The sequence below is a fragment of the Stegostoma tigrinum genome, chromosome 1 (assembly GCF_030684315.1).
Source record: "Stegostoma tigrinum isolate sSteTig4 chromosome 1, sSteTig4.hap1, whole genome shotgun sequence".
Classification (NCBI taxonomy): Eukaryota; Metazoa; Chordata; class Chondrichthyes; order Orectolobiformes; family Stegostomatidae; genus Stegostoma; species Stegostoma tigrinum.
In genome coordinates, this window is record NC_081354.1 from 153,518,724 (window position 1) to 153,539,811 (window position 21,088).

At 39.8% G+C, this 21,088-nt stretch overlaps 1 protein-coding gene across 6 annotated transcripts in view; it reads right to left on the reverse strand.

The window, feature by feature from the left end:
• The window catches only part of LOC125455412 (WD repeat-containing protein 7), a 626,944-nt gene that overhangs the window by 445,320 nt on the left and 160,536 nt on the right, over positions 1-21,088 (reverse strand). For all 6 annotated transcript variants that reach the window (XM_059649557.1, XM_048537354.2, XM_048537344.2 and 3 more), the window contains one exon: positions 18,240-18,328. In XM_059649557.1, coding sequence (XP_059505540.1) covers positions 18,240-18,328 — 89 coding nt within the window. The remainder of the gene's footprint in view (positions 1-18,239; positions 18,329-21,088) is intronic.

Genomic DNA, 21,088 nt, shown 5'->3' on the forward strand with positions numbered 1-21,088 from the left:
GTGCAGCAGAGGTTTACCAGTCTCATTTCTGCAATGGCCAGAGTGATGTAGGAGGGGTTGGGTCAATTAGGATTATATTATGTGGACTTTAGAAGAATGAGGCGGTAGAGTCTCACAGAAACCTTTAGAATTTTAACAGGTAAAATATAGGAAGGATGTTTCCAATAACAGGACAATCCAGAACCAGGGAGCACAGTCTAAGGTTATGAAGTAAACTGTTTAGGACTGAGATGAGGAGAAATTTCTTAACCCAGAGACGGGTCAGCCTATAGAAATCGCTACCATAAAAGATAGTTGAGGCCAAAACATGGCATGATTTCTAGGAGTTAGATATAGTACTTGGACCTAAAGGGATCACGGTTTATAGGAGAAAAGCGGTAACAAACTATTGAGGTGGAAATTCAGCCATGACCATAACCAATGGTGGTGCTGGTTCAAAGGGCCAAATCGCCAGTTGCTGCTCCTATTTCCTATATTTCCACGTTTTTCATTCCAGAACGTTATTTTCATATCTTTTGAACAACAGGGGCTTTGGCTTGTACAAGGCCTTACTTCCCACCTTTTTTCAGTCCTGGAACCCAGTTTTGTGTTTTGGAATTGTCTTTCAGTCATTTGACTCCTGAGCCCAAATACTCTGACTTTAGTTATGTGAGTCCCAAGCAGGATTTTAGCAAACGCCTTGTGAAAGTCCATTTCATTTGCCTTGTCTACTCTAAAGCTACGAAGAATTCATGAATGCAGGTTAAACATAATCTTGTAAAACTTTATAGTCAGTTTGTCAAAGTACTTTGGCATGTTGGGAGACAAGTTTGGTTGCTTTCGTAACTTCACTTCCATATGGAGGCTGCAAAGTTTAGACAAAACTACCCTGGACGGCCCAGTTAATCTGCCATCCAATCAGTCCCAAATTCTGGATTTGGGTAGACAATTCAGAGTAGTATGCAGCTCTGATACTTCTGAAAAGAGCTCTGCTTTCATGTTACCTTTGTTAAAAACATAAAATCTTATGAGCATCAACATCCTGGGGACTAACATTGACTAGAAGCTGAATGACTAGCCACATAAATGCTGCTGCCAGAAGAACAGGTCAGTGGCTCAGAATTCCACAGAGTCACTCAGCTTCCAATCCAGATCCTGTCCACTACCAGCATTGTGACAGAGAGGTGGAAGAAGCAAGTGGAACTGATGGCAAGGACGCCTAGAACAAAAGGCAAAGAGCATGTTGGTGGTGGTAAAGGGATTATAGATATTTAAAACCGATGGAAATGTAAGCTGTGGAAAGAGGAAAATGGGTCTACTCCAAGAGAAAAGCCAACAAGTCAGAAACAAGACACCATGGTAGGTGCAATCAAATTGGACAACAGCGGTCATTATCTGAATTTGGGAACTCAAACACCTGAAAGTCTAAACAGGTCCAATTAGAAAATGAGGTGCAATTCCTCTCGCTTGCATTGTTGTCTGCTGGAATGCTGCAGAAGGCCCAGGACAGAAATTGTAGCCTGAGAGCAAGATGCTTTATTGAAATGGCAAGCAACTGGAAGGTCAGTGTTTTTCTTAGAGAGTAGAGCTGTTTGGTACAGCAAGCACCCAGTCTGCACATGATATTGCCAGTTCAAAGCAGACTGAATTGTGGGCAGCAGATGTAGTAAAGTAAATTGGAAGAAATACTAGTGAACTGCAATTTCAAGTGCAAGCTATACTTGGAACCATGGACAGTGAAGAGGGAAGAGATCAATATTTTATACCTTCAGTAATTACATGGAAAGCTGCCCTGTGAGAGTGAGGAAGTGTTTGGTGAGATGAAGGAGTGAACCAGAGTGTCAAAGAAGCAATGGCACCTGCACAAATGCTGCTGGTGAAGAGATAGATGTATTTGGTGGTGCCACCATGCTGGGTGTTGTGGAAAAGGCACAGGATGATTGAACACAGAGGGTGGTGGGATGAAAAGTAAGGACATGGGGAACATTACAGATTTTCTGGGAGAGAGGGTAAGAGCTCAGCAGAAATGCAGGAAATGGGTCGGATATGGTGACAGGGAATTGACATATCTGAGGAACCCTAGCAGGAGTGGCATCACGGGAACAGATGCAGAGATGAAGAAATTGAATGGAGTCCCTGCAGCAAGCGGGTTATGAGGATGTGTAGTCCAGTTAACTGTGGGAGCTGGTAGGTTTGTACCAGATCCTGGCAGATGGCCTATCCCCAGAAATGGAAACAGTGGAGTAAGGGAAGAGTCTGAGATGATCCAGTATTTTGATCCTGTTGTATTCTAGATTAGCTGTGACTATTCTTGAAAGTTTATTTGATATTGTCCATTCTCAAGTCCTCTACTGTACATCGTTTCTCTATTTAACCGTGAAGTATGATTTCTAGTGACATTGTTATATATTCCCCTTTACTCCCCAGAATCGTGGAAATATCTAAACCCTGGTTTAACTTAACTCCTCTCCGTGGAAGGGAGTATAACTGATGATTTTTGAAAACAGAGCTAGATTTTCTTTCAAACTCTTTCCTAGCTATCATCTAGATCATAAATATCATTTGTCCTTTTCCAAAATTATAACTCTGGCTGCATACATATCACAATTTTTACCAACTGACAAGACTACCCAGATGTAATACAGTTGCACATCCTGATAAACATCTCCTGCTGTGATTGGTAATTCATCTGCATGTAAAACAAATAATGTATCTACCGTGTTGAGTTCTATTTTCGATGGAAATTCTAATCTAGACATTGCAATGGCACTTCAGTGACCTTCTGATCATCTTCCAAGATCACACTAAAAGTGACAAAATCAAAGCCTACCTCTGCATTCAGGCTTCAGCCAAAGTACATACTAGAGTCCCTGAATTCAAAGCATCCATTATTTTTTTTTAATATTGTATTCATTCATGGGATTGGGGCATCGTTGGCTGGACGAGCATCTATGGCCAATCCCTAATCACCCAGACAGCAGTTAAGAGTCAACCACATTGCTGTGGGTCTGGAGTCATGTGTAGGCCTGACTAGGTAAGGATGGCAGTTTCCTTCTCTAAACAGACATTAATGGGGGTCTTCCTGACAATCGGCAATGGTTTCATGGTGATCATTAGAGTCTTAATTCCAGATTATTATTAAATTCAAATTCCATGATCTGTTATGGCGGAATTCAAACCCAAGTCCCCTGAACACTGTCCAGATCTCTGGATTAATTGTTTAGAGATAACACCAGTAAGCCATCATCTACCCTGTGTGTTACAATCAGTTTGAAATGTGAAACTACAACCATAGGTATCTACAAGAATCAAAGATAAAGTTAGATGCTTCAAGCATGATTTTGCTCACTGGCACTGATGGCATGTCAAGGAAATGCACTCAGTTTCTCCTCACCATTGTCATAACACACTTTATAGGAACAGGCATCACAAAACAACTTAATATTTTTTGGACACATCATAATGTACAACACTACAATTTTCTAATTAGTCTGTTCAATGGATGCAATAAAGTTATCAAATTTGGTTTGACTTCACTATAATGGTTCACTAGGCCAAAAAATATCTGAGCTCATTTTGGAAATTTCTCATTGCTTGAACCCTACCTGTGGGTAGAATGTATACCCATTTCTGTTAATCCTGTAACTCAAACACACAGGTTACACGATTGCGGTGACTACTTGTTTACTGAAGGCCCCTGCGTGGTATGTGACTGTTAAGTTGCTCTGTCTGATTTCAATACAGTTCAGAGTAATCTAGTTGAACAAAAGGAACTCCGCAATTTGGCTCGCCTATTTAGAGGCATAGAATTATACAGCTCAGAAACAAACACTTCGGTCCAACTTGCCTACGCCAACCAGACATCCTAATCTGACCTAGTCCCATTTGCCAGCATTTTTCCCATATCCCTCTAAAGGCTTGCTATTCATATACCCAGCCAGTTGCTTTTTACCTGGAAAAATATCCTTATTGTAGGTTCAGTGTGGTACGAGTGGTCCAACTCGTTTCGCATAAAAAGCCTCTGAAAGAGTTATTGATAGTTCCTGAATGAGTGTCTGCTAAGGTCCTGAGTGAAAGCTGTATGTGTTAAGCAACACCCATCTTCGTGCATCAGCATGTCAGACCTACATCTTAATCCTTATTATTTTTGCCTTCAGGAACAAACACAGGTTTATTCTAACCCTTCATGAAGGTTAGATTGCATAGGATCCAGGAAGAGCTAACTAATTGCATTCAAAACCCCACATAAGAGATTGGTGAGCAAAATTAGGGCACATGGTATTGGGGGCAAAATACTGAGCTGGATTGAAAATTGGCTGGCTGACAGGAAGCAAAGAGTAGTGATAATCGGGTCCCTTTCGAAAAAGCAGGCGATGACCAGGCGATTCCAATTATGGGGTACCATAAGGTTCAGTGCTGGGACTACAGCTGTTTACAATATACATTAATGATATAGATGAAGGCATTAAAAGTAATATTAGCAAATTTGCCGATGACACAAAGCTGGGTGACAGTGTGAAAAGTGAGGAGGATGTTATGAGAATACAGGGTGACTTGGACAGGCTAGGTGAGTGGACGGATGCATGGCAGATGCAGTTTAATGTGGACAAATGTGAGGTTATACGCATTGGTGGCAAGAACAGAAAGGCAGATTACTATCTCAATGGAGTCAAGTTAGGTAAAAGGGGAAGTACAACAAGATCTAGGTGTTCTTGTACATCAGTCAATGAAGGCAAGCATGCAGGTACAGCAGGCAGTGATGAAAGCTAATGGCATGCTGGCCTTCATAACAAGAGGAATTGACTATAGGAGCAAAGAGGTCCTTCTGCAGCTGTACAGGGCCCTGGTGAGACCGCACCTGGAGTATTGTGTGCAGTTTTGGTCTCCAAATTTGAGGAAGCACATTCTGGCTATTGAGGGAGTGCAGTGTAGGTTCACAAGGTCAATTCCCAGAGTGGCGGGACTATCATATGTTGAAAGATTGGAGCGACTGGGCTTGTATACACTTGAGTTTAGAAGGACGAGAGGGGATCTGATTGAGACGGATAAGATTATTAAGGGATTGGACACTGTGGAGGCAGGAAGCATGTTTTCACTGATGGGTGAGCCCAGAACCAGAGGACACAGTTTAAAAATAAGGGGTTGGCCATTTAGAACAGAGGTGAGGAAAAAAACTTCTTCACCCAGACAGTGATGGATATATGGAATGCTGTGCCCCAGAAGGCAGTGGAGGCCAACTCTCTGGATGCTTTCAAGAAAAAGATAGACAGAGCTCTTAAAGATAGTGGAATCAAGGGTTCTGGGGATAAGGCAGGCACAGGATACTGATTGTGGATGATCAGCCATGATCATAATGAATGGTGGCCTGGCACGAAGGGCCGAATGGCCTACTCCAGCACCTACTGTCTATTGTCTATTGGCTCAACGGTAGGAAGCAAAGGGTGATGATTGAAGGTTGTTTCTTGGACTGGAGGCATGACTAGTGGTGTGCCGCAGGGATCAATGCAGGGACCTTTGTTATTTGTTAGTTATATAAATGACCTGGATGTGAATGTACAAGGCATGATTGGTAAGTTTGCAGATGATATAAAATTTGGATGTATTGTTGATAGCGAAGAAGGTTGTCCAATATTAAAGACTGATCTTGATCAGATGGAGAAACAGGCTGAGGTTTGGCAAATGCAATTCAATACTGATGACTGTGAGGTGCTGCACTTTGGAAAGTCAAACTAAGGTAGGGCTTATAGGTAAATGGTGGAGTGTTGTGGAACAGAGGGACGTAGGAGGACAATTAAATAATTTATTGAAAGCAGTGTCACAGGTAGACAGGGTGCTGAAGAAAGCTTTTAGCATGTTGGCCTTCATCAGGCGAGACACTGAGTATAGGAGTTCGGACCTTATGTTACTGTTGCACAAGCCAATGGTGAGGCCGACTTGGAGTATCGTGTACAGTTTTGGTCACTCTGTTACAGGAAATGCATAGTTAAACTGGAAAATGTGTAAACAAGATTTACAGGGATGTTGCCAGGATGAGTAGGCCTGAGTTATAAAGACAGGTTGGCTAGATTAGGATTTTATTCCTTGGAATGTGGGAGAATGAGGGGTGACCTTATTGAGGTGTAGAAAATTATGAGGGGCACAGATAGGATGAATGCATATCGTCTCTTTCCCAAGGTAGGGGAATTGAAAACTAGAAGGCAAAGGTTTAAAGTGAGAGGGGAATAATTTAAGAAGGGCTTGAGGGGCAACTTCTTCATTTAGATCGATACATAGATGGAAAGGGTTTAAAGGATTTTGGACCAAATGCAGGCAATTAGTTGAGTGAGCACCATGGGGGTGTTTGAACCAAAGGGTATATTTTCATGCTGTATTCCTTTACGACTCTATGACTAACTAACCATCATTGCTTTCTTTTCTCCAACTAAATCTCTGCAGAGACAGAAATTCATTTTTGTTTTCCTTTACCTTGTGCATGCGTGTTACTTAGAGGGTTAAACTGACATAGCTATAAATCAATAATTTTGTGCAATTTAGGAAATCCGGTAGATGAATATTTTGTTTACAAGTCTAACATAAAGAAAGCATACAATTGTCCATATCAAGATCTGGGTAAAACAAATAAATTTATGCTGTGACCCCTCCAATACTAGAACTAGAGGAAGATGGTGCATTCCTCCCATCTCGGTCAACAATAGGATGTGGGCATTGCGGAATAGACCAGCAATTAAATTCCAACCTTAACTAGCCTCAAGAATGTGATAGTGAACTGCCTTTTTGCACTGCTCCAATCCACGTGTTGTAGGGGCTCCACAGGACAGTCAAGAAAGGGAGTTTCAGGATTCCTAACCCAATGAACAGTGGATTTTTGGTGGTACAGTTCCAAGTCCAGAAGGTTATTGTGATTGGAGATAATGGGAACTGCAGATGCTGGAGGATCCGAGATAACAGAGCGTGGAGCTGGATGAACACAGCAGGCCAGGCAGCATCTTTCTGATGAAGGGTCTCGGCCTGAAACATCAGCTTTTGTGCTCCTAAGATGCTGCTTGGCCTGCTGTGTTCATCCAGCTCCACACTTTGTTATCCAGAAGGTTATTGTCTTGGGAGTGGAACTTGCAGGTGGTGGTAGTGCTTCAATAAAGTTGCTACCGTCCTTCTTCGAGATTGCAGAGGTCACAGGCTTGGAAGGTAGTCTAAGAAGCCAACGAGTTGCTGTTGTTATAAAATGTGCTATACAAATGCAGGTTATAACTTTTTTAAAACCCTATAGTATGTAGCAGAAAACTTGGATTTGAATTATGATAAGGTTCCCCACAGTAGGCTATTGTACAAAATGCGGAGAAATGGAATTGTGGGAGATATAGCAGTTTGGATCGGAAATTGGCTTGCTGAAAGAAGACAGAGAGTGGTAGTTGATGGGAAATGTTCATCCTGGAGAGCAGTTACTAGTAGTGTACCGCAAGGGTCGGTGTTGAGTCCACTGCTGTTTGTCATTTTTATAAATGACCTGGATGAGGGCGTAGAAGGATGGGTTAGTAAATTTGCAGACAACACTAAGGTCGGTGGAGTTGTGGATAGTGACGAAGGATGCTGTAGGTTGCAGAGAGACATAGATAAGCTGCAGAGCTGGGCTGAGAGGTGGCAAATGGAGTTTAATGCGGACAAGTGTGAGGTGATGCACTTTGGTAGGAGTAACCGGAAGGCAAAGTACTGGACTAATGGTAAGATTCTTGGTAGTGTAGATGAGCAGAGAGATCTCGATGTCCACGTACACAGATCATTGAAAGTTGCCACCCAGGTTGACAGGGCTGTTAAGAAGGCATACAGTGTTTTAGCTTCTATTAATAGAGGGATCGAGTTCCAGAACCAGGAGGTTATGCTGCAGCTGTACAAAACTCTGGTGCGGCCACACTTGGAGTATTGCTTACAGTTCTGGTCACTGCATTATAAGGAGGATGTGGAAGCTTTGGAAAGGGTGCAGAGGAGATTTACTAGGATGTTGCCTGGTATGGAGGGAATGTTTTACGAGGAAAGGCTGAGGGACTTGAGGCTGTTTTCGTTAGAGAGAAGAAGGTGGACAGGTGACTTAATTGAAACATATAAATAATCAGAGGGTTAGATAGGGTGGATAGGGAAAGCCTTTTTCCTAGGATGGTGACGGCGAGCACGAGGGGGCATAGATTTAAATTGAGGGGTGAAAGATATAGGACAGATGTCAGAGGTGATTTCTTTACTCAGAGAGTAGTAAGGGAATGGAACGCTTTGCCTGCAATGGTAGTAGATTTGCCAACTTTAAGTACATTGAAGTCATCATTGGACAAGCATATGGGCGTAAATGGAATAGTGTAGGTTAGATGGGATTCAGATCGGTGTGACAGGTCGGCACAACATCGAGGGCCAAAGGGCCTGTACTGTGCTGTAATGTTCTATGTTCTACGTTCTATGATTTTTTAGCAAGAACTTGTCAAGACGGCCATCTGATAATTGTCTATCAGAAATCAGACAAGTGAAAAATTGGCAACTGTCTCCTGAACTAAATGGCCATATCTTGAACAAATGTTGTACAATTCAGGCAGACATTATGATTTTAAGGAACATTTTTGATTTGTACTCACTGTTGAGGGAAAGCTCTTACAACAGTGACAGGGTGGAGCAGATGCCTACAAGGAGAGAAATCCACTGTTCTGGGAATTAGAAGGGTATACAGAGTTTCTGATTTTAAGCTGAGCTAAAATCAGAGTTTTCTAAACTGTTTGCAGTGACTCCAGCAGTACAGCTAGTTCCAGGTGTTAACACCCGCGAGGCTCCTTTACACCCTTGTTTATCTTCTTATAAAGAGTCAGTATGGCCTAAATAATCAATGTTTGAGACTGATTTCAGCTTCAAAAAAGCTATTGAAAAGATAGGAGTTTACAAATCCCTTAAGAATAGAAATCTAGTCTGTCTGTACTTCCATTTCTGACTGAAGGATCATGGCAACGTTTAAACCTTAAAAGGGAGGATCATACTGGAATACCTTTGAGAATCACCGAGCCAGATGTCAAATAAAATAGTTTATTATGTAATGTTCATTACATTTGAATTATTTTCAGTATCAGAAGTGTGATCCTTTCAAACCTTTCCACAATTTTGAAGACATCTATTTAATTCATTCCTGACCTGCAATGCTTGAATGAGTATGTATTTTCAATTCATTATTCGTAACTTCAGCTGTTTGTGAAAGCTTACCTTATGGTCTGACAAATGTATAACTGTTTCCATATTTCTTGTGTAGTCAATGAATGCATTCAGTTTCCTCTTGTATACCTCTCTGTTAACTGTCACTTGCTTGTAACTGTGAACTACTTACAGTTTTCTTTATACTGTACCATTTGAGATATTCCCAAGTTTTCGAATTCTGATCAAGCTAAAAACTATTAGTTAATATTGCCACGTCTATTTTAACTGGATAGCTCACAGCAGTCCATTATTCTAAGGCAGTTTAAACTTCAAGGGATTCATGTGGAATTCTCCGTGGTCATAAAGTAGCCTTATTCATAATTCAGGTAAGTTTGTCAGCGTGATTAGCTTGGATACAGTTAAAACACAATCTAGAAGGAGCAGGAAAGTTGACTTGACAGTTGCAGTCCAAAATATACAATCTCTTTTTTGTCTGGTTATACTGAAGACTTGTATTAAAGACTTGTTATGTACAGTAATGCATAGATAAAATTGCCAGATTTGTCACAGTTCCAAAATCTTTAAAGTTCATCTTGTGTTTTAAAATGTTATTTATTATGTATGGCCATAATCCATTGTTACATCGTAAGTGTAACAGCAGTGTCACATATTGAAAGGCTCCAGTAGACTGCAAGTAGTTAGCATCTTAATGATCCAATTTATCACCTTTCTTCACTTCACCCTGAATGAAAACTCTGGATTTAACTGCTAAAACTCTTCAAGAAAATGGGGTTATGATATCAAACATTTATGTTGCCTCTTTGACAACATAAATACTGTTCTAGCACTTCCATACACTCCTGAGCAAGATGCAAATAAAAGGCCGAGCAGTGTGATGAGAAATTCCTCACTGTGAAACCGATTTCTGGGGAACTGACAAATCAGGAAACATCAAACAAAAGAGAAGCTAATGGTATCAGAGATAATGGGAACTGCAGATGCTGGAGAATCCAAGATAATAAAATGTGAGGCTGGATGAACACTCCCCCCACTGCACCACACAACAAGCCCAGCTCTTTCCCTCCACCCACTGCATCCCAAAACCAGTCCAACCTGTCTCTGCCTCCCTAACCTGTTCTTCCTCTCACCCATCCCTTCCTCCCACCCCAAGCCGCATCCCCATCTACCTACTAACCTCATGCCACCTCCTTGACCTGTCTGTCTTCCCTGGACTGACCTATCCCCTCCCTACCTCCCCACCTATACTCTCTCCACCTATCTTCTTTTCTCTCCACCTTCGGTCCGCCTCCCCCTCTCTCCCTATTTATTCCAGAACCCTCACCCCATCCCCCTCTCTGATGAAGGGTCTAGGCCCGAAACGTCAGCTTTTGTGCTCCTGAGATGCTGCTTGGCCTGCTGTGTTCATCCAGCCTCACATTTTATTATCTGAGAAGCTAATGGTCTTTCTTTGACAATGACATCATCACCACTAACTTTCCGACAATAAACATTCTGAGGATTACCATGGCTAGAAATTGAAATGAACCATCCAAAGAAAAAAAGTGCAATGACAGCAGCAGGCCAGAAACTGAAATTCTCACCTTCCATCTCCACACCTATCCACTATCCCTAAGGCACAAGTCAGGACGTGATGGAATAATCTCCACTTGCCTGGAAAGGTGCAATTCCAACAACACTCAAGAGGTTCAGACTATACATGGATACAGTTGTCTATTAAACTGGCACCCCATCTACTTCATTTAACATTCAATCCCTTCATCACCAATGCACAAGGGCATCGGTAACATCCACAATTTGCACTGCCGCAACTCACCAAGGATATTCAAAAAGCAACTTCCAAATTTTGGACTTGTCCCACCTGCAAAGACAACACCATCCACGAACTCCCCTCCATGCATGATCCTGACATGAACTATATTAACAGCTTTTTTTCTATTATTTTCAAATAGCACCATAGGTGTACCTACACCGAAGGGCTGCAGTTGTTCAAGGAGGCAGCTCACCATCACCTTCAAGGACAGTTAGGAAATGGACAATAAATATTGGCTCAGTCAGTGATGCACACAGTCCATGAAAAAATTATTATATACTGTGAGAGAGTGAATAATTACTTCAGGCTAGATCCAGAAGAGTCAAAAGTTTACTTCAGACACAATGAAATGTATCACTGTACGGGGGGGGGGGGGGGGGGGGGGGGGGGGGGGGTGGAATCTCCTCTGTAACGTGAAGTACAACTTTCCTACAGGTAACAGTGTTTAATAAAAGGTAGCTTTTCCATTTATTTATCGCCGTAAAATTGTTTCATGATCTATGGCATAGAAGTTGGCACACTGCCTGATTTGACAGTTATGGAAGCTAATCTCTGAAAGAATGCTCTTCCACATGTTTGTAGCACATGATCTGTTATAACTATTATGTTTTGCCAACAAAATTTATCATATATACACACACACACACACACAATTTGTAATCTTAGGATAAGTTTCTTTATACTTTTGACATTTGAATTCACTATGACTTGTTTTATTTGGTTAAATTGCAACCTGTTACACTGTTCTTTCCTATTTTGCTTCCTTTCATTCAAATAGACTGTTAGGCATACACAGGAAGGCTATTTCTACACTCTAACATTCAAAATTATTTTTGGTGAAGAATATGAGTTTAAATGCTTACTATTGGCTTTCTTTTTAGCAGTCTTTCTGACTTCTGTGCTACCCTATAGATTGAACACTAATCAATTAAGTTTAGTGCAGGCTATTCCATTTGTATGTATAATTTATATAAACACAGCATCAGTTCATTAACCAGAGATCAACCAAACTAAATTGGTGAGGAGTCTGGAACATGGAATGGTTACAACTCAGAAGGAGGGCAATTGACACGTTAATTCCACATCAGCTTTCTGCAAAACAATTCAGCAAAACCCATTCCTATCCTTATTCCCATACTCCTGCATGTTCTTTCCTAACTTCAGGGGTTTAGCCAATCCTTTCTTTAAGATTACAAAACTGAATTGCCTCCATCACACACATGAGCAATGCATTCCAGATCCTGTAAACTTGCGAAGCTAAAGGCATGTCTTCTCATTTTACTTTTGGTTATTGTGTCCCTAAACCTACATTCTTCAGCTTTTGCCTCTTTGCCTAAGGGAATAGTTTCTCCCTGTCTTGATTGCTCCTCATTTTTAATACAGATTGGTACAGTGCAGAAGGAATCCATTCGGTCCATTATGTCTGTACTGGCTCCTTGAGCAGTTTGATTTAGTGCAAGTCTCCTGCCTTTTCAACAAAGCCCTGCATATTTTTTCTATTTGAATAATCTTCCAATGCCCTCTTGGATGCCTTAATTGAACTTGCCTCAACCACAATTTCAAACCTTAACTACCTGCTGCCTGAAAGATTTTTCTTACCTTACATTTTCTTTCATTTTTCGCAAAACATTTTAAAGTGAGTCTTCTTGTTCTTGACCCCTTTGCCAGTGGGAATAGTTCCTCCATCTAGATCTTTCATGATTTTGAAAACTTCAATCAAATCTTCTCTTCACCTTCACCTTGTCAAAGAAAGCAGTCCTAACTTCTCAAACCTTTCATCATAACTCGTGTCTTATCACTGAAACTATTCTTACAAACCCCTTCAATTCTCTCTCATACATTCACATTCTACCTGTAATGTGGTGCTCAGGTGTACTATACACAATAGCTCAGCTAAATTCTAATTAGGTCTTATATAAGTTCATCATTCCCTCACATCTCATCTACACTGTCTGCTTTTATACGGTCTAGAATACCGTATGTTTTATTAAAAGCTCTCCCTACCTGCTTTGCCACTTTTAATGATTTATGCACATATACCAGGTCTCTCTGTTCTTGCGCACCCTCTCATAAGAAGTATCCTTTATTTTGTACTCTTTCCAGGTGCATCATCTCACATTTCTCTGCATTGAGAGCTTGATCTGCCACCTATCTGCTCAACTTGTCAATATCTTTTGACGTTCTATACTGCACTCCTCACAGTTCACAGTGGTTACAAAGCTTTGCATCACCCACTAAATGTTGAAATTGTCCAAATTAATTAATTTATTAGGAAATGAATACTGACCCCTGGGGAACTCCACCACAAACTTTACTCCAACTTGACAGGTACTTATTAACTATTACTTTCTCATTTCCCATCCCTCAGCCAGCTTTGCATCCATGTTGCTATTGACCCATTTATTTCTTGATCCATAACTTTCCTCTCAATTCTGTTGTGTGGCACTGCATCGAACGTCTTTTAGAAATCCATGAATAGCAACCACACCAATAACCTTCCCCTTATCCTCTGTTAGCTCTTCAAATAATTCCATAAGTTAATTCAACATGAATTTCCCATTAAATCTATGCTGGCTCTTCCAAATCAATCCACACTTATCTATGTAATTATTAATTTTATCTTGAATAATTGTTCCTAAACATATCCCTACCACAGAAATTCGACTGATTTGCACTTGCTAGCTTGGTTTTTACATTCAGATATGGTAGATTCTTATTCAGTCTTGATATACTTTTAAAGATACAGCAAGCATTATACAAATGTTTAAAACTACACAGTACCCATCATTGTGTTCATTTATCTTCTTTACTTTTGTACTCTACGCCTCTATTTATTAGGCCCTGCAATATGAATACCCTTCTAACCAATTTCTCAGTCTCTCCTGTCACCTTCAATGATTTGCGCACATAGACGCTCAGGTCTCTGTTCGTATACGCCCCTCATTGACATTTTGAAACAAACTAATTTCATACTTCTTTGCATTAAATTTCATTTGTTATATGACCTCCCCTTCCACAAGCCAATGTGTCATCCTGATACTTGTTACTATCCTCACAGTTGAGTGAAATTTACAAATTTTGAATCTATGACCTGTTCACCCAACTCTAGGTCATCAATACGTATTTAAAAAACTGGTGCTGTTTTAAAACTCAACTTCAATATTGGGTCCAAGTCAGGAAGAATGTGAAGTTGTTAAAGAGATGAAGGAAAGATTTCTGATAATTTTTACAGGGACAGAAAATCACTGCAGCAAGGACATACTGGATACATTGGGGCTGTTCTCTTTGAAGAAAAGTAGGTTGAGGAGGAAAAGGTATTCACACTTCAAGGCAAAAAGCATGACGGAGTGTTAAAATGAACGCTGTGTATTTGTCTTCACCTACAAATCAGATGCTGCCTACACTGTAAGGACAGATCAGTCATTAAGAGGATTTAAAATTGATAAGGCGTTTTTGGTTTTGTTATTAAATATAAATGAAGGGGCTATACAAACCGACACCTGAGAATCCACGTGTAGAAATCATTGAAGGTGGCAGGAGAGATTGAGAAATTGGTTAAAAGTACTCCGATTGCAGAGACTAATAAATAGAGGCGTAGAGTACAAAAGTAAGGAAGATAAATGAACACATTGATAGGTACGGTGGAATTTTAAATATTTGTATAATGCTTGCTGTGTCTTTTAAAGTATATCAAGACTGAATAAGAATCTTCAGTATCTGAATGCAAAGATTAACCGAGCAATAGTGAGGTATTTTAAGTGTGATGAAGTACCAAGATCAGATGAGATGCATTCAAGGATCCTGAAGGAAGTGAGAGTAGAAACTGCAGAAGGACTGGCTCAAAAGGCACAATAATCTACGCCTACTTGTAGGTTTATATGTTTCAATGACCTTTTCCATATCATAAGGTCAGAAGTGGGGATGCTTGCTCATAATTACATAATATTCACCAGTATTCACGACAGCTCAGATGCTAAAGCAGTTGTTGTCCGTACGTAGAAATACCAGGACAACTTCCAGCCTTACGCTGTGAAGTCACAAGCAACATGAACACTACAGAAGTGCCAGGAAAGAATCATTTCCAACAAGAGAGAATCTGAGCAACTCACCTTTTTGGGATTATTGTTGACGAGAAATTGAACTGGTCTGGCCGTATTAATACTGTGGCTACAAGAAGAGTTCAGAAGCTAGGACTTCTGTTCTGAGTAACCCATCACTGGTGCCTAGTGCCTCTCCATCATTTGCAAAGCACAATAAGGGATGTGATGGAATATTCTTCACTTGCCTGGATAAGTGCAGCGCCAAGAATGTTCTGGAAGCTTTCCACCATCTGGGACAAAGCAATTCTCTTGGCTAACACTCCATCCACCACCTTCAACACTACATACAGTATTAGAAATGTGTGTCATCTACAGGATATACTGCAGTAACTCACTATGATTCCTCCAAAAGCATCTTCCAAACCATAACCTTTATTACGTAGATGGGCAAGAACATGAGATGCGTTGAGACATTAAGACTAGTAAGTTCCCCAACAAACTGCACATTATTCTGGCTTGTCATTGGGTCAATATCCTGCTTCTCCCTTCCTAGCAATATGGCATCCCCACACACCATGTGCTACAGCAGTGATGAGCTGCATTCTGCTACAACGTTCTCCAGGGCAATTACCGGATGGGCAATAAATGCTGATTTCAAGAGGCACCCACATGCCAAGAGTTAATAACAATTTTAAAATATCAGGAAGAACAAAGCAATTTTGTTAGGAATACAACATAAGCACAGGAGCTAAGCAGCTGAACAGAATACAAGGCTTGCACTGAAACAGGGATAGAGCAAAATCAGTTTGTCTGGCAAATTAGAGTTACAATGTTTGGGGTTGAGGTAGCTGATGGTGACTTAAGTTTGATAACAGCATACACAGATAATTCTATACAACACAGAAGACATGTTTCCCATTATAAAGTCCACAGCAACTGCAATGTTTGCCTTGTCAAAGATGACACAATAGATTCAATAGCTTAATTTTTAGTCACACAAAGTAAATAAAAAACAATTTATATGCAGACTGTGTAACATGGCTAGGTTTTAAGCTTTCGATTTTTATAGTCAGGAAAAGGTGCATTTGAGAATGATTTGAAACACAAAGATGAATGGCAAGTTGTTCCATGACTTGTCGACGATTTTATATGTATACTACAGCCGATAACAGTTTTGTTCATTGGTGTTATTTGCACCACCTTCCTCCTCCTCCTTTCATTATATTATTTTAATTATTTGCAGCATCAAAGGTCAATGCTGAATGCAAGATATTCAAGAGACCATGAAACAGCCACAGGAGCAGCAGTAGGCCATTTAGGTATTTGAATGTACTCTGCCATTTAATGAGATTATGGCTGTTCTGATCATCCTCAACACCTTTTCCTGCCTGATCTGTTGATTCCCTTACGAATTAGAAATATGTCTATCTGAACCTTGAATATTTTAATGATCCAGCCTCAACAGCATCTGCAGTGAAGAGTTGCAAAGATTGACTTCCTCAAAGAAAACCATCTTCTTCACCTCTACTTTAAATGGCTAATGCCTTATTTTGAAATTATGTCCTCTAGTCCTACAAGATCTCCATGGAGGAGAAACAATCTCCCCTCACCTATTCTGTCAAGTCTTCTAAGAATCTTGCATGTTTCTGTAAGCTTGCCTCTCATTCTTTTAAAATCTAAGGAGTAGAAGCCCAACCAGTGCAACTTGTCCTCATAAGAAAATCTCTTCAAACCCAGATTGAGCCTAGTGTGCTTTCGGTGAACCGCCTTCAATGCCAATGTATCTTTGGATAAGGGATCAAAACTACGGAGACTATTTCAGGTATGGTCTGGCTACTGGATTGTACAGTTTTAACAAAATCTCCCAATATTTATACTCCATTTGCCTTGAAATAAAGGTAATCATAACATTGGCTTTCTCTATCAGAACTAAACTCGAGTGCTAACTTTTTATGCTCCATACACAAGGATCCCCAAATTCCTGCATGTTCCAGCTTTCTGTAATCTTTCTACATTTAAATAATATTCAGCTTTTCTATTCTTCCTCACATCTTCCTACATGATATTCCGCTAACCAAGTTTTCACCCACTCACTCAGCCTGTATAAATCCCTCTATAGGCTCTTTTGTCCCTCTCAGTACTTGCCTTTTCACCTATTTTTGCTTCATCTGTAAATGTGACATTCACTTTCCTCAGCCAAGTTACTTCTATAGATTGTAAATAATTGTGAAGCCATCACTGGTGCCTGTGGCGCTCAACTTGTGGAATGCTGTCATCCTGAAAATACCCCTTTACCTCAACTCGGTCTTCTGTTAGTTAGCCAATCCTCTATTTGTGCTAAGATACTGCCTCAAAACTATGGGCTTTTATCTTTAGAGAGAATGGGAACTGCAGATGCTGGAGAATCCGAGATAACAAAGCGTGAAGCTGGATGAACACAGCAGGCCGAGCAGCATCCTAGGAGCACAAAATCTGATGTTTCAGGCCTAGACCCTTCCCAAAACATCAGCTTTTGTGCTCCTAAGATGCTGCTTGGCCTGCTGTGTTCATCCAGGTCCACACTTTGTTATCTCGGCTTTTATCTTCAATAGTTTTATGTGCGGTATCTTATTGAATGCCTTTTGAAAATCATGCTTCTTACTTCCTAAGAGAACTGAAATACATTTGTCAGACATGATTTCTCAATCATGAAGTCATGTTAACTCTATTTGATTATGTCATGCATTTCTAAACACTTCATTAGTACATCCTTCATAATGGACTCTTAACATTTTCCCATGTCAAAAGACAGACTTTAAGATTCAAAAGAAAGGCAATTCACACATTCACAAAGTGGTCAAAAACAAACTTCACGGACATCATCTTTGTTGAAATTCATCAGTCCCAGAGTTGAACTAAAATAAACTGAGCACTGTATATACCAATAATGGAACAGCAGCCAAATTTGCTATTAAACCTGACTAAATAATCTACAGCAAACAAGGTTCACATTGCACATTTACCTCCTATATATTGTATATGAATCACGTAACTTAAATCTCTCTGGTACTTTGACAGATAAAAAATTCAAACATAAATACATAGACAAACACACTGCTAAACTTCAGTCTTTCACTAAGGTAGGGATTTTTCAACAACGGAAGACAGAAGAGAAATAATTTCACACAGTGCATTCAGACTACCCTCCGTCATTTCAATTCTGTGCTCCTCTCAGAGCTTTGCTTTGTAGTTACCTTGTTTGATCTGTCCCTGTACAGCAGTGAAAGACACTGGAGGGGAAGGTTTCCCTTTAGTCATCTCCAGGGTGCTTGGTTTCTGTGGTCTGCAAGGAATAACAATCAAATATTAATTACAGACTTTGAAACAGGTCAAGCCTTCTTGATGTTCAGGATTTGAAGCTCTACCATATCAGTCAAATGTTGTAAAATTTAGTGTCTACTCAGCTCATCAACAAATCACTAGATAACGAGAGTTTTATAGTTACAACCCATTTGATTTAAAAGCAGCACACACATTAGAGAAAACTATTCTCCGCAGCACTGCAGATTTAAAAGTTATCAAAACAGATACTCCAAATTACATGAAAAAAAGGCATTTACTATTTCCTAAAACTGAATCAGTCATGTTCACATGATGTCCCGTAAGATACTCACTGTGAACACAATAATATCAGAAAGACAAGTTAATGTTAGCATTTATTATAAATTTCCCAAAAATACGATAAAGAAATAAATAATATAGACCTGATGTTTCAGCATGAAGACTAGACTATCTTTTATGCCTTGGATGAAAAGCGAAAACTCTGATGTATTCAAATAAAAATGCATTTTTTGGGATAATATTTTAATATTGTCTTCCTGAAATTAAATCAATACAATTCTGGGAAAACAGAAGTATCACAGCCTTTTTTTCTGGCTTTGTTGCTGTTTTGAACTTTACCCATACTTCAACTGCAGCTTTGATAAGGCAATAGATTTAACTTAGTTCTCAACAAAAACGAATTTTTTTTCTGAAGTATCCCCGTAATTTTTTTCCATTCAATTTGTGTTGAAATGCGTTAGGGGGTTTGCTGTTTCACTTCTCTCAATTACACAGCTGCCAAATTGAAAAGATAACCATTGTGGCTTTCAAGACTGCCCCATATTAGCTGTGCATAATGGCCTATGTGTAATATACTGTATTATCTTTCTTGGAACATTAAGCATGAAGAAACACATTTAATATGAAATGCACTATTTCTTTTATTTTGTTATGAAAATTTTAAAACCAGTATGGACATTTAATTCTATAAATACTGAGTGTTGCTGAAAATGTCACATTTTCATGCAGCTTTTTATCTTGCACTCATCTGGACAACTCACATGAATACTAATGCAATGTAAAAGCAAAACAACATTTATACTTTATAAGAGAAGAATTGTTATAGTTTACAAGTGGACTCTGAATGGTAGAGGTGTTGTCATGGAGAATGCAGCAGGTGTGATAATTGGTGGTTAAATGTCAGGCTTCATTTAAATCGTTTGTTCAAGCATTCTTCTAAAAAATGAATAGATAATGGTTTGATGTCACCTCTTTTGTTGCACTGAAATAGGTTCAGCATCAGTTTTAAGTATATGCCCAAGTCAATGTAGTTTCTCTTTGAAGCTGTACAATTCTTGTTGCTATTACTTAATATAACCTGAATTATTTGTGGGCAAATTCTGGTTGCTTCATGCACAGCTGGCAATCTCCCACAAAATCAAACATTAGGTGTTTAAAATTTCAAATCTGGCATTCCAGGAAATTTCCTGAAGAATACAACAAAGCCACATTTTGGGCAAAATGTTCCTATATACGGTGACCTGCATTGTCCCTTGTTGATGTGCAGCAAGCTACACCTTACAAACTTCCATTTCCTTTTGTTTGTCCTCAATTTGGTTTGATTACAATCACTCATATTGTAACCATTAAAATTCTGAAATATAAAGTGTGAATACTTCACTCAATACACAAACTTGTTCAGCAATGCTCTACTCAGGAAACATACTTGGGTCAGATTCATATAACACTCATGTAAAAAAGCTTCACAGTCCTGTACAAGAGGGAAAGTGGAAATCAAGTCCGGAGGAAATTTAGCCAACTGAAATTTCAACTGAACTGAAAAACACATGACATTTTTTTAAAAATTAAAAGTATGGAGAACAGAAAGGTAAATGGCTTTGGAGTTAATTCCAGGCATCAATGGAATGGCAAATAAACTAATCTGATAAGACCGAGCACAATCATTAAATTCAGCTGGAACATATGGCTAGTGAAGTTTCTTCACAGAATGGGTGGAAGGATCCATAAAAATCAAAAGCAAACTTGCATTCACACAGTGACGGCCATACAGAGTAGAGTTTATAGAGAACTGTAGGGAACTGTCCCATAATGAGAGGCTGAGTGAATTAGGCCTTTATTCTCTGGAGATTACCAGAATTAGAGGTGATCCCATTAGTGCACTAAAGATTTAAAAGGGCCATGATTGGTTAGACACGCAGAGGTCATTTCCTGCCTACAGAGGCTAGAATACAGGGGAAGAGTTTTAGGATAACAGTTTGAACATTAAGACTGAGAAACTTCAAACGGTTCTGAATTTTGGGAATTCTCTGTCTAACAGAAACATGAGTTCTCCATTGATAATTATATTTAAAGCTAAGAGAGATTGATTTTTGGTGTCTCCAAGAATCAAGATACCTGGGCAGCAGGCTGGAAAGTGGAATTGAAGATCAATATCAGCTACAATTTGACTGAATGGCAGAGCAAGTACAACAGCCTAAATGGTCTACTATCATTCCTATCTCCTGTCCTTTCATAGCCTCAGGATGCCTCAAAACACTTTGCAACCAATGCCTTTCACTCAAAACGCACCTCTTGTTGTGTGTGAAAATCTCAGCAAGCTTTCACAAATAAGAATTGAATAACTGATTACTTGTTTTATGTGAGTGATAATGGGAACTGCAGATGCTGGAGAATCCAAGATAATAAAATGTGAGGCTGGATGAACACAGCAGGCCCAGCAGCATCTCAGGAGCACAAATGCTGACGTTTCGGGCCTAGACCC